Raw genomic sequence first — 15,890 nt, forward strand, 5'->3', positions numbered from 1 at the left:
AAGAAAAACCAAAATATCACATGGTCCTAAGTATTCAGACCCTTTGCTGTGACACTCATATTTAACCCTCAGGGGTCTGAGGATTTTTGGGGCCCTGGAGAAGTTTTGACATGCCCTGACATTTGTGCTTTTTTCAGTTGTTCATAAACATATTAATGGAAAAAGTGTCATTACACTGTATTCAGCACAAACTAGGCTACAATAATATGTGAGGAACATGTATGTACATGTTTGTATTTTGAAGGAATAATGTTTATGCGTGGTTGTTGAAAAAACTAAAAAACTTAAGTCACTGAAATAAAGCCAAAAAATATATATTAAATCTGTGTTCACAAGACTTCTGGGTATTGGAGGTTGTAGACTAGAGTTTTTGCTTCAAAATGAGGTAAGAATTATGCTGCCTGCTTGTTCATATAAAACAATAGAGAGATTTAAATTTTCTAAAACATCTTTGGTCAAGAAACACAGTATGCGTGGAGGCGTGAATCATCATGAATGGGTGATTCTCACCTGAGAAGACAAAAGAATCGCATAAAGAGCTCTAATGACCTGCATAAATAATGAGCTCTTTCAGTCAGGTAGACTGTGAAAAAACCCTCTGTTGATCATGTCTCAAGCTCATCATGGTGTAAATCAAACATACAGAAAAAACAGCAATACTGTGAAATGTTATTACAATTTAAAATAATGGTATTCTATTATATTCTTTAAAATATAATGAATTTTTGTGATGCAAAGTGTCTAAACAGTTATGTTACCTCTATGGCATTTCATATAGGCTTTTAGCTTAAAAGCATGCACATTTGGATAAATGTTGATGGATTCTCTTATGTTTATGTCAATTTTCTACACAGAGGAGTAATATTTATTCAGCATTTATTGCCTCAGAATTTGCCTCTGAATAGCGCTGGCTCCGTGGGCGTGGCCGCATTAGCAGACAATAAGCTGAATCACGGACTTCTGACATGGCTCTCTTTTCATACAGATTACATAAATACAGAATTTTTTTTTCCCATTTGACTTACACGATTTAAAACCTGACATTTCAATGTTTTTTAGACAGAAGTGTCATTTTTTTGTGATTAGTATTCACTAAGTTACAGTTCATTTTCTGAGAACTATCAGATTTACTTAATTCAGAGGGAGACGAGAGGGCGCATCATGTTAGTTTTCTTTATTTTGCAAAAAGCACAACATTTTGTTTTTACTCTGAGTGTACACAAATAATGGAGAAATGGGAGAAAGTTGTAGAAAGTCAACCATCACTGCAGCCCTCCACCAGTCGGGGCAATATATCACAATATATCATGTCACAATATATCTGTCACGAATACAGCTTCTCCGGCGCATCCTCCGGACCACCGGAGGGAGCCATCCCCTGAATATTGACTATTCGTATCTGGACTCCAATTCCCATAGGCCCGCATTCCTGGGACTGATTACCCATGCACCTGCACCTTATCACACTCACACTATTTAAGACACAAACACACACTCTGTCGCGAAGTCTTGATTTGCTGTAGTGATCATTTCTGAGCGTTTATTGTGGACTGAACTTCTGTTATTACCTGGACTGAATATCTCTGCTGAATCTTGCCGCCTGCCTCGACTCTTGCCTGTTTATCGACCTTGTGATTGTTAGCCGCCTGTCTTGAACTCTGCCTGTTACCTGTTTATGCCTGTTTGCTGCCAGCCTCGACCCTTGCCTGTCCCCGACTACGGTATTGTCTCACTCCTGTCTGATACTAACGCTATTAATAAAACTGCAAATGGATCCTCTGTCTTCCGACCCATCATTACCATATCACAATACAAAAATACAACAATATCGTATCGGATAGTGACAATGTTTTGTGTATAGTTCAACCAAAATGAAAATTACTGTGTGAGAAAAACTTCAATTTTACAGAGTGTTAGTGTCAGCACTACATTAAACCACTATATATAATGTTGAATATAATGTAATGGGGGAATATTTGTGGGTCCTGATAATGCCAAATGTCTTATGTTACCAGTAAAAAGTGGCCTACATTATTTTAAATATATTTAGTCAGTGACCGAATGCAAACATATTCATGTAAAATAAATGTGTTTCAGCATTAGAATCATTAATATTTTTATTCTGGTGTCACCATTGTCCTGTGCATTGAGTTACCAGCACCAGTCTGAGTTCAATCTATTTTTTGGCTCATTTTATCTATAAAAGTAAACATTATGTTTCTGAATATAAGGCGTTTTTCATTTCCAGCCTTCATGAACAATTATATATCACTTATAAATGATTAAATACAAATTTAATAATAGTTATTAAGATTAATGTGGTTTGGAATTGGTAAGCTGTGCCTGAAAAAAAAAAAAAAAAATGATCAGAAAATCAACGTGCCTAATAATTCTGCACACACTGTAGTTACGGGTGTGTTGTATTGGAGAGATGAGACTTTAATGGATGTCCACAATGCAGGGTTTTTTTTAATGAAGAACGCAAGAGATAGCACACAATCACACATTTACCAATAAGATAACATTTAAGTAACATCAAGAACGGACAGGGAGTGAAGGGAGTGAGTCCATTATAAAGGCAGTGCTGATGATGAAGTTCAGGTGCAGGTGATGAGTGATGATGGGGAGATGACGAGGGAAGTGAGTGCAGGTGTGGAGACAAGAGGAGCATGGGAAATGGAGTCCGGGAGACAAGGGAACTGTGACAGTAGTATTTGTAAAAAAAAATATGGTGGATTTGCTCGACCACTATGACAGATGCCGCAAGTGGAGTGAAACACATGGTGAAACAGTTCCAGTGATTATACTGAGGGAATATCGTATCAGCCAATCAGATTCGAGAACCAGAAAGAACTGGGGCACGTTCAAGCTCACACCGGTGCGCAACGTTTTGCTACGGTTTCCGGGTTGAACGACACGTTTCCTGGAAACGGTGTGCAACGGTGTGCAACAGGTTTGAGATACGTTTTCTCTTGTTTGGTGGGTGTGTCAGAAATGTCAGCCCAATCAGCGGCAAGATGTATATAACCCACGCGGTATTAAAGAGACAGCACACTGGGTATTAATGTAACATAAAAATACTTTACTTATATATTTTGGTGTTACACTTTAATAAACTTTTCTATACTCCTCTGATTATATAATGGTAAATATTACAATATCAAAGCACAACAACAGTGATCAGCAATAATGATAAGCCTATTAAACAATAAAATAATATAGATCATAACACAGTCTTGGAGGTAAGAAGTGGATTATCCTTCACCTGAAATGTTTGTCTTTTCATCCTGAGATGCAAGGCAAATGTTGTATCAAAATAATTAGAAGTTTTCACAAATCCCTTCACTCGACTGAGATGTTCTCTCTTTTATTCTGGACGGCAAGGGCAGTGGCTGTAACATTGAGGGTACTTTGCAGTATTAAACTTGTATTTATATCGACTTCATCAGCCTCCGAAAATTCTTCAAAAAGAACACAAAGAATGGCCTTCTCAGCTGCCATAGTTGCAACGCTTGCGTCATCACAACAGGGTGTTCAACGCGCCACCGTTTCTGTTTAAAAAACGTTTTGCAACGTTTTGTCGGGACTGAACGCAGCCCTGTTGTATATGTCTGTGATAGTCTGGCCATCTTTGTCCAAAATGAGTGTTCAGCCCTAAACATTGTTTAGTTCAATTGAAACTTTCAATTACTCAATTATATTTTCCAAGAGAATTTTTTTTTTTTACTCTTTACATTTTTATTTAGAAATTAAAAGTACAAAGTTCATATTTTGCAGGTCATCATTTTCATTTACACATTTGGCAGATGAATTTATCCAATGCGGCAAATGTATTAAAGATATATTTATACATTCCCTGGCCTTCAAACCCATGACCTTGACATTGCTAGTGCTCTTTATTTGTTTATTTATTTATTTATGTATATATGTATGCATGAATGCATGTATGTTTTGCCGTACTAAACTAACAAGCCATTCAAAGCATTTTAATTTTTTTTTCTTTCTTTTTTTTCTTCTTTTTTTAACTTTTTTTTTTTTTTTTTTTTTTACAGCCAATATAATCGAATTAGTGTAAAATGTATGGTTACAAATATGCTCATTAGTCTTTGTAAAAGGACATCTCATCAATCACCAAAACATTTCTTTAGCCTAAAGCAGTTGTTTTAATCAATGCATTTTAATTCTAACCATCACTGATGCCAGGTAAACTTGACTTGAGTCAGTGTATCTAAAATGCTGTTGAATTTAAAGTTTGACCCTTTCAAGTTACATGTTTGTAGATATAAGTTTCCGCAGGGGTGTAGCAGCCATTTTAAAATTGGGGGTACACAGTTGTCAGCTGATGTGACCAAGGGCCAAACAAATTCAATATGTACATTCACAAAACAGGTGAGAAGAGCTACAGCACTGGTAAAACTCCCCATGGGAACAGATAGGGCTTGTATTTTCCAGAGAGTTATAAAAGGTCAGCCATTTACATAGAGCATTTAAAGGGAACCCCTGGTGTTAAGACTTGTATGGCTTAATATAACGTAAATGAAGTCTCTTACTGAAATATGTAGTAGAAAACCCATGAAAGATTTACGTTATTTAAAAAATCCATGACATATTTGGACCGATTTGGACAATGGGTGGCACCATTTTGTTTGTGTTCTATGTCGGTGACGTCAAATGGTTGCACTCACTGTTCTACTGACACTGTCATATTGCTACGCAACACAACTCGGAATATAATACACGATGCCACATTGTGCAGCTTTTGTTTGTAATTTTCAGTCAATGAGCCACAAGAGAAGAGATGTAAGTCTTTATTGCTTTACTAGTGATAAGAGGAGAAAATAATGGGAAGTTGTAAAGCATGTGGACGAATAAAACTTCCCTAAAGATCTGCGTTTTTGTTCTCTTCACAAGCCCTGGTGCCTTTGAAGCTTTTAGAAGACCACAGCTGAAAGAGTTTACAGTTGCCGATGGATATAAGTGTATGCTTTAACCAAATGCCGCACCTGTCGTGGAGACTGATGCACGAGATATCTGTGATCGCATAAAACATTAGCATCTTCTCAGCATATTTAACTGTGAGTAATGTATTCAGGTGACATATCAGACGATTTTTACATGTCAATCATACATCAGTTCGAATAGCCACAGAGACATTGCATGTCTTTGATGTTTTCATCCTCATTAATTTTGCGCTCTGGCTCAAATTGAAAAGGCTGATTGTGTTTTAAAAGGAACCCCACGGATATTAAGACCTGTATGTGTTACTAGATTACCGTTGCACCAAAACATACAGATAAAAAGCCTCAATCATCAGGGCTAAAGTGAAGAGAACAAAAAAGCAGTTAGGAAGTTTTATTCATCCACATTCTGCACAACTTCCTATTCTTTTCTCCTCTTATCGCTAGTAAAGCAGTAAAAAACTTAAACTGCCCTCCAAAAGGTGGGAAACGCCCTAGAAAAGTGGGGTTTTGGACAATATTGGCATGAATCCTTTTTGATTTGTGATAATTTTGCACTGATAAGGGACAACGCAAACTACGAAAACATATTTTATTATATAAACAGTTTATACATAGAAAAAACTTTTAATTTTTTAATTTTCGATTCATCAAAATATCCACCATTAGCAAGCTATCTGACCTAAACTGGGTTCTAATTGCTTCATTGTATTCTAAACTTAATTGGCAATCAATTGTTGAAGCTATTAAAGTGTGCTGACCCAGAAATCTTTTACAAACCTTGGCCAAGTTTAAACCAGTAACCAGGCATCACAGCTTGTCTGACTTTGACATGTATATATTGCCATTATTATGTAATCAAAATGAAAATTATTATTGCTAGTCTTCAATGATAATGTCAAGTTACTTTAATGTATTTGCACCAAAAAATGATAAGGATTTATGCTGATATCATCAAAAACCACTGTAACACAGTTCTTAGATACGGGAAGAAGGAGGCGGGAACTGGCGAACGTTCAAACAAAACTTTAATTCAAAATAAACAGATACAAAACGAAAGTAATGCCGGCAGACCCTCGCGGACGTCTGCCGGCCACACAAACATAATAAAACATAAAATAAAGTCCGGGCCTGGTCCTCTCTCATCCTTCACTGTCGTCGCTCCTCCTTTTATGCTTCCGGAGCTCCTCCGTGAGAGACTAAAAGCCGGTCCCTCGCGTCACTGGCCTCGCGCCGTTCCCTCACGGCTCTCGCCCGCCCTGCTCACCACAACCACACATTGCAGGGGTGTTTCCAAACTTTTGGAAGGCAGTGTACATCGCTTCTCTTGTGGCTCATCAACTGAAAATTACAACCAAAAGCTGCTGCAATAAGACAGTGTCAGTAGAACAATGAGTGCAACCATTTGATGTCACCGACATAGAACGCAAACAAAATGGCACCACCCATTGTCCAAATATGTCATGGATTTTTTAAATAACGTAAATCTGTCATGGGTTTTTTACTACATATTTCAGTAAGAGACATCATTTACATTATATTAAGCCATACAATTCTTAACACCAGGGGTTCCCTTTAATGAAATGCAGTCTATCTATGAAATGTATTTAGATAAAAAAATACTACAGAAATTGAATGAAATATTCAAATGTAAAATAAAACATTGCATAGTCTTCACTGTATGAATTAAATATAGTTTAAGCTAAATATAGATTTTCTCTTGTTCTTTTGTTATTTGATCAACGTTAAAGACAAAGACAGCAGAAGGTTCATTAAGATGTTGCACTGATCCAACATATTGATGCACATCTTATTTTCTCCAAACTGTTTACATATACCTGCATACTCACCCAGACTAGCATTTTTGTCATAATTGTGTTTGTATTTGACCGTTCAAGTGCAATAATCGAGGAAAAAGAGCTCAATTGAGCACATCAGGTTCACATCCGCTGGCCAAGCAGATCATTGGTTTCAGTATGTGACATGACTAAGAATGAAACATGACTGCCCCTTACTGATCATGTCTTTGCTGTGTTAAAGTAACCCTTGTGGTCCTGCATGTTACCGTGTGATTTCGCAGGATCCCTTTCACTTTGACACACATTCTCAGTGGCCACATCTGTATGCTGAAGGGTGGTTTGTGTCAGACCAGGAGTTTTCAAACGTGTCCTGGTGGATCCCCAGCACTGCACAATCTCCCTCATCTAACACACCTGATTCACCTCATCAACTGTCACAAAATGGAAAGCACAGGATTGTGGGATATCAAAGGCATAGATCTATGCTGCCTTCAAAAATCGATCAGATGGAGGTATCTCAGGAGACAGGAAGTGAAGCTAACATTAGATTTGGACATGACTTGATGCCTTCCTACATTGCAATGCTTCCTCCAAAGGCAGCATTTTTAAGATTTCGGATGCAGCCTAAGGACTTTAAGGACTTTAGACAGTCCTTAAAATGGCCGACATCCTAGTCAGTGAACTAGGTAGCTAACTGAGACACACCCATACAAAATGTGCAGTGCTGGGTGCAAGTACCTCGTTGAGACATTTTTTGTGACTTAACACACTTTATACCTCTTTTTAACATTTAACATCACAACCCATGCTTTATTTTCTCATTCATGCATTTTTTATCAGTCTAATGTAGCAATAGCTTTAATTAATGCCCTTAGATAAGATGCCTTTCCTACATACCAGTTAAAGTTAAGAACATAGAAGTAATGAACTAAAAGCTGATATAAAAATTAAATATTCAGTGCAAAACAAGTTGTTTTCTTTAATGGGAAAGATCATTTCTAATGTTACCTCAAATGATAGCATAGAAATTCAATTTGAGAAATAAATACCAAGTTCTGTCATGAATCTCTAGATGGCACATATACTGCTACCTGCTTACAATTACATCGTAAACTACATGGCACAAGCTGATTGGTTCCTGTTGAATCTGCAGGCAATAAGCTTGCTCCTCAACATTGAAATAGTTGGCCAGTGTTAGCTGTAGCAGTTTGGAGCATGCTTTCAAAGTTCCTCTGAAACCCTCCACCTTCCCCAGCCCCACCTGCAACAGGTAATTTCACATATGCTATTTGTGCAGCAGCAGTATGTCTTATATGCTCACAGCACAGTGTCTGTGTATGTATTGACAGTATAGCAAGTGTCTGTACTTGCTCTGCAGCAGTAGCAATAAAAACAGCAGCACAGCAGATCTATTCTGCCAAGACTAAATACATTAAAATTGTCATATCCATTACCATGCTAAACTCTTCCGAATGTTGTCATGATAGAAATTAAAATACATTGTGTGTTTGAAAGAATTATGATATTGTCCTCTGTTTTTACTGCAGTGCATTTAACATCAGAATCAGAATGAGCTTTATTCGCCAGATGCGCAAAAACACACAAGGAATTTGTTGTGGTTTTCTACAGGGGCCAGTTGCACCAGCTGTGCGCAAGTTACAACGTAAACTAGTTTTGACGTAAATGGGCACTAAGTTACAACTTACGCACTACTAAATATTTTTGTTTTGCACCATTAAACTTAGTTGAAGCGTAACTCTACGTATACACTAAATATTTACGGAAGCCTCCTATCAGGAGTAACGGTTGGAATAAAATAGCAGACTGACTGAACTGCATCAATAAGCTCTTGTTTTACCTGACAGACTTCATTCTTTACACATATATGATGCTGCTGACATTTACACTCTCTTAAATTTTAAGAGAGAGAACATCATGTGAAAAGATTACTTTGTTAGACACTCTTCAACACGAACCCGTTAAACAGCGCACCGCTGTGTGCATCGGTCCTATCACTCCGTGTTGTGCATGTCAAATAAAATCTGTAATTTCTTGTGTTTTTGTTGTTGTTTCAGTATTTATTTATTGATCCTTATTAATTTAGTTTCAAATACAGTTTCTGAATGTTATTTACATATAAAAACATTTATGATTAAGTAGTAGGCTATTATATTTAATGCGAACTTATTTTTACTGTTAGCTACGTGAGGCAAAATAAGTCCGAATGAAGGATAAACTGAAATTCACGGAATTTCAACAACTTCTGCTCCTGTATTTGAAGGATAACTGAAGGTAAACGTCATATTATGCGACTACGCATTACTTTACGGAGACCTTACGAGCTACTAGCTACATTCTGCCTTAAGAACAAATGGTGCAACCGAATAAAGTACAGAGTTAGTTACAAACTAGCTAGTAGTTACTAAGCCACTAGTGTGGACTTTACGTTCCAATTTAAGAAAGAACTTACGAACGGCTGGTGCAACCCTACCCAGGAGCTCTTAGTACATACATATACACATACATATGACATGAGAACAGAAAGAACAGAAAGTTCTCAGCCTGCCAAATAAAATTGACAGTGAATAACAGAAAGAACAGAGCAACACTTATAATCACCTGTGATTGGCTGAATGTAGTTACCAAAACCAGAGAACATGGACGGGAATGGTGGTGGTGTGTTGGAAAACAGGGGACAGAATCACCTGCTCCACGGTTGCAACACCCCTGAATTTCAGTTGAACTAATTTGGTTTGTCTAAACAATTAAATGTTTTTTAATAATTATTTTTTCATTTTTTACTTTTAATAGAGAAAATGTGGTTACACTTTATTTTGAGGTGTCCGTGTTACAGTGTAATTATACATTTAAGTACTGAGTAATAATAATTAACTACAGTACATGTACTATAGGGTTAGGGTTTGGTTTAGGGTTAGTCACGTGTAACTACATGTAACATGTAACAAGGACACTGTAAAATAAAATGTTACCGAAAATTAGGGATGTCCCGATCACGTTTTTTTGTCCTCGAGTCCGAGTCCGAGTCATTTGATTTTGAGTATCTGCCGATACCGAGTCCCGATCCGATACTTAATAGCCTACATAAAAAAGGATAAAGAAGAGTGAAAAAACAGATCCAGGAACAGTGCTTTTCAAGTTTTTCAGGTATTCAGTTTTCAAATAGTAATCAAATATAAAATATCACTGCATATTATCTTTACTGTATTAAATAAATAAAGATTAATCATTATTGAAGTTACAAAAACTATTCAGTCAAGAGCAGTGAGTGATTTCTTTGTTTTTTGTTGTTTGATTTAACATTAAATACAGGCAGCAGGAATAGTTGTTTTCCCTTTAAGACATGCACGATCCAGTACATAGGCCTATACTGTTCCACATGCGCTGTCTTTCTCGACTAATATACGTTTCACTTAAGACATAACCGACTATGTTTGCTAGGATACTCGCTAGGACGGGCATGTTGACATAATTTTTGTATGAATGAGGAGGAGGAGCGCACACAAATCTTCTCACAGCGCGTGCGAGTTCTCTTTCGCGTCTTGTTCTTTAAGGTTTAAATCAGCAAGGCTTAAACGAGTTAGTTTAAATACAGACAGCAACGTGTGCTGTTCAGGTCACACCTGCGCTCGCGCGCTATCAACATGACGACGTAAATGACTGGACATTAGAGCAGACGGCACTCGCAGTTAACAGTTTACAAAGAGTGACTGTTTTGTCCACGCTTTCTGATTATCGTTGTTGTAACGTTTTGTGCATCCATCGACTGAAACATACATTATCTGAACTCTGTCTGTTTTCCACGTTGCTATTTTAAACAAACCATATTAACCAATAGATGCGTCGTCATTCGAGATGGACCGCAGTGCAGGTGCAGTCCGTAAGTGGAGAACCGTATGCACCCCTAATACATATATATCCGAGTCCTGATCAGGAGGTAATGTCCGATTCCGATCGAGTCTGAAACCACATGATCGGGCCCGATTTCCGATCATGTGATCGGATCTGGACATCCCTACCGAAAATGTTGACGCAATACTGGTAACACCAGTAAATTAAGCATAATTTCTCAGTACTTTTTATACATATCTACAGTTCATAATACACAGAAAGAGAAACACATCAATTTTAGGTTTCATTTACTAAAAACCCCAACACCCTATGCCTGATTCTCACTTATCATCCATCTCTGTCCTCCTCTGCTCATGTTGCCCAATGGACACAAGTTCTATTCATTAAAGCTTCAGAAAGCCAATTATGGTAATGGTCTCTTTTGCCATGGGAAGTGTCAGGGAGCTTGGCAGGCTCACAGATGAGCATTTTAATTCCCTTCACAGATTTAATTCAGATCTCATTTAGATTAAAATTTCCTCTTGAATATATATGAGTTTTGGGAAAACTCTAAAGATTTTTTGCAATTCCTATGGGGAAAATGAATGAGGAAAACAAAAGTAGGCAGTCACTGTATCATAGGAATAAATTATACTACACAGTAAAGCACTGATCTACTTATATTGTGATAAAGCACATAGTTGTCATAGAGATTACTTGACAGTTCTATTAAAGGAATGCTCTAGCCTAAGTGGAGTAGTGGCAGCACAATAGTTATAGAACAATGACTCCATGATTAATGTAGTAAAGCAAGTCAAAGGGCAATGATAGATCAGTATTTATAATAATAAAGATTTTTTTTTATTATTTAATTGCAATAGGTCATTGATCTTAAATAGTTATAATAGAACAGTGACAGCACAATCATTAAAACAGAGCAATGACTGCACAATGTCTGTAATAAAGCAATGTCAGCCTAATAGTTGTCACTGAGCAGTGACTACACACTAATTACAAAGTATTTTTACTCTATGTAATAGTGCAGAGAATGACATTAGTTCTATTTTGGCAATGCATACACAATTGATTTTTAAAATAGTGCTCTAATATAAATTAAATACAGTTTTATAGTAACAGTGACTGGTTTCACACTACAGAATCTCAGCATTATAAGAATAGCCTTTCTTTTAGTATTGCTTTGTGTCTATTTGTATAGTGGAAATAATATAACTTTATTATGTTCCATTTAACATCCACCCACTGTCTTTTGTGTGTAGGCTCTTGAGGACACAGTACCTAGAATGGTACTACAATAATGTGAAGAGTCGGTTTAAGAGATTTGGCAGCGCCAAAGTGCTGAAGACCCTCTACAGGAAACACATCATCGAAAGAGGAGCATTATCTGAGTTACCAGGTATCAAATACACACTACATCTAGAATGCACTGTGTGTATTATTTTAATACTGTAAGTTACATACAACTCACTTTATCACTTTCATGGGTCTGTTGTACCATGTGAGCTACAGAGCAAGTTTACTCTGTAAGGAAGAAGTACAGAAGTACATAATGAGTTGTAACATAGTAATGTACAATTAGTCACTCAAAGATTAGTCTTTATTAATTGATAATCTGCCACTGTGATCATAATTTATGTAAACAAAACCTTGTTTGTGTTTTACTGCATCTAGTGTTCATTTCTGGAACAAGCTGGAAACTGTAGTGAGTTGTATAAATTGTACTAATATGTAGGTAGAGACGAGGCATTCAGTGTTTAGGTACATCCAAAATTAGTGATACCACAGTAGGCTACAGATTAGCAAGTTATATATGCTAATGCTACAATAGAAGAGATGCTGTTAGTAGAATGCTATGTTAGTATATGCTAGCAGTGTTATACTACAATAACTACTATATAGTATTGCTAGCAGTCCATGTGATTAAAACAGTAAGTGCAATAGTGATAGTAGTAGCTCACCACTAAAACAATTTCATGTGTAGTATAGTGTAAAATGAAATTATCCCCTTACCATCAGACTACTACACCCACATATACCTTTCATCTCTCTCTATCTCTCGCTATCAGATGAAATAGGATTACTGCTGCTAGGCTTTCATTTGAAACGAGAAATACGGATTATCCAACATGAGTCAGTGAGCACATTGAATGTGTGTGTGGACAGTGACGTAATGATTGAGTAACTTCCTCCTCCTCCTCATAAATGATCTGTCACTGCTTTATAGTTTCATTTGCACTCTAGTCCTCATGTTTATTTCTCTGTGTGCTTGTGTGTCATGAGGGTTCACGTCCTTGTACAGGTTAATCTGTGCAAGAGAGCTAGATTTTATTTATATGCATTTGCAGTTTGTATAGGTCAGCTATAGTTAGCCTGTAAGAGAATGAATGTGTGTTTGTGTGTTGAAGCCTGCTTGACTGTTTCTCTCTGTCCTTGAAAAACACACAGATCAAATTAAATAAGAAACATTGAAGTGATCTCGCAGTAGGTCATGGCTGCAGCTGTTAAATGGTCTGTCTCTATAACACCACACTTTTACTGCACCCAGAGAGAGAGAGAGGCAAAAAGATAGAACAGAGCAGATAGTGAAGCAATACTTATTTAATAGATTTTATGAAAGAATATATCACTTTGACAATTATTTTTTAACACAGCAATCACGCTACATTTGTTAGAGTATGGATATGCTGCTTTGTGTAGTATTAAACAAGTTCATAAACACATTTTATTAATTATTATTAATTGATTTTATAAGGAATTTTGACAGAATCAATTATTGTATGGTCGAACAAATAAAACAGGCCGTAACTATCAACGCTGCAGTGGATATTAATATCCAAAATATATTGAAAATACTATTACTAGCAAAGTAACAAGGTCAGCAGTTTCTCTTTAAATTCAAACAAGACTTTATTCACTATTACTCACACACACACATTCACACGAGTTGCAGAAAAGAAGAAAGTGGGGAAAGAATGAGTTTTAAGAGAGTGAAATGATGAAATCCCAAATTTTTTTCACAATATGTGCACTTTTTAAGACCTAACCTGAACGAACCATCAGTCATTAATTTAACCGTCTCATTGACTATTCATTGTGGTTATAACTTTCTTAATGTAGCAGTTTGGCTAGAATCTGGGGGCCTTTCTTGCATTTGTTGTTTGTGTCTTTGATGGGGATTCCCTTTTGTGGCATCCTTGCTGAAAAGAGGTTTCCCAGGTTCAGTGGTTCGTGGATGTCTCTTCATGTCTGGAGTGATGTCTCGGGGAAGCCAGTCACATTCTTGTGTGTTGGACGATGAATGGAGCGGAGTCTCATGGCTGAAGTTTGAACTATAGAGTTGTTGACTGAAGCTTTGCGGCAAAAACTTAACTTAAAATGCAAGACTCTCAACGGAAAGTAAAAAAACTAAGTAAAGAAGGAAAAGAAAAATAAGTGCATGATGCTTATTTAGGCTCTAACCTCCGTCTTAGACCATTTTACAAGTCTCCTCTATGCTTAACCCAATGTTAACTTAATTATTTGTTCATGTCTTGATTCTCCTAGAGGAGTTCCAACCAATTAGACATTGTTTTTAGCGACTGTTTCTCCTCCTCTCACATACATTACAGTTCTTATCTTATTAGTCACATAGTCTCTAGCTTTCCCACAAAAGGGAATAACTTAGACATGATTTCTGTAATATGAATATGGTGCATTTTACACAAGTTCCATTGTAGAAAAGTGTGATTTCAGGATGCCTATTGTTGTGCTCATTTAAACTTTGGTTTACTTTATGTGCATAAAGTAAAAATAACTTATCACAAAATAAGCATATTCAGACTTAAAGGATTAGTTCACTTTCAAATAAAAATTACCCCAAGCTTTACTCACCCTCAAGCCATCCTAGGTGTATATGACTTTCTTTTTTCTGATGAACACAATCTGAGAAATATTAATATATCCTGACACATCCAAGCTTTATAATGGCAGTGAACGTGATCAACAAGTATGAGCTGAAGAAAGTGTCTCCATCCATATCCATCCATCATAAACATATTCCATACGCCCCGGCAGTTTAATAAAGTTATTCTGAAGCAAAGCGGTGTGTTTGTGTAAAAAAAAAAAAATCCATATTTAACAAGTTATGAATTAAAATATCTAGCTTCCGCCAGACGGCCTTCCGTATTCTACTTATGAAGAAAGTGTTAAACTCTCGCAGTTCAAAAAGCTTACGGTACGTCCTATGCCTTCCCTTTTCAATTTACGGAAAAAAATTAACTGACGCGACGCCAGTTCCATTTTTTCCATAATCTATATTTTTTTATATTTCTCTGATTGTGTTCATCAGAAAGAAGAAAGTCAAACACATGGCTTGAGGGTGAGTAAAGCTTGGGGTAATTTTCATTTGAAAGTGCACTTATCCTTTAAAAAAAGCTAAAACAAAATATATTTATACACACTTTCTAATGTTTGGGGTCAGGAAGATTTTATTTTATTTTTTGAAAGAAATTAATACTTTTATTCTGCAAGGATGCATTACATTGTTCAAAAGTAACTATAAAGACACTTTAAAACTTTTTTCAAATAAATTTAAAATAAATGCCATTCTTCTGAACTTTATTCACCAAGGAATCCTGAAAAAAAAATGTTCCACAGGTTCCACAAAAATATTAAGCAACACAATTGCTTTCAACATAATAACAAGAAATGTTTCTTGAGCACAAAATCAGCATATTATAAGGATTTTTGAAGGATCATGTGACACTGACGACAAAGCTGAATATTCAGCTTTGCCATCACAGGAATAAATATATTTTAAAATATATTAAAATATAAAAACTGCAATATATATATATATATATATATATATATATATATATATATATATATATATATATATATATATATATATATATATATATATATATATATATGTATATATATATATATATATATATATATATATATATGTGTATATATATATATATGTGTATATATATATATATATGTGTATATATATATATATATGTGTATATATATATATATATGTGTGTATATATATATATATGTGTATATATATATATATATATGTGTATATATATATATATATATATATGTGTATATATATATATATATGTGTATATATATATATGAATTAAATATATATATTGAATTGCACTACTGGGTGGTTGACCTGCTGGTTTATTACAAAAACTCCAGCTGGACCGAACTTCAGCAGCTACAGTCCTTATATTTTAATATAAGGACTGTAGCTGCTGAAGTTCGG

The 15,890-nt window shown here is 35.9% G+C and overlaps 1 protein-coding gene across 1 annotated transcript in view; it reads left to right on the forward strand.

Annotated features, from left to right (window-relative positions):
* Positions 1-15,890, forward strand: part of myripb (myosin VIIA and Rab interacting protein b) — a 256,773-nt gene that overhangs the window by 192,373 nt on the left and 48,510 nt on the right. The window contains exon 3 of the mRNA XM_067378160.1: positions 11,884-12,020. Within this exon, the coding sequence (XP_067234261.1) occupies positions 11,884-12,020 (137 nt within the window). The remainder of the gene's footprint in view (positions 1-11,883; positions 12,021-15,890) is intronic.

Source organism: Chanodichthys erythropterus, chromosome 23, assembly GCF_024489055.1.
Source record: "Chanodichthys erythropterus isolate Z2021 chromosome 23, ASM2448905v1, whole genome shotgun sequence".
In the NCBI taxonomy this organism is placed as follows: domain Eukaryota; kingdom Metazoa; phylum Chordata; class Actinopteri; order Cypriniformes; family Xenocyprididae; genus Chanodichthys; species Chanodichthys erythropterus.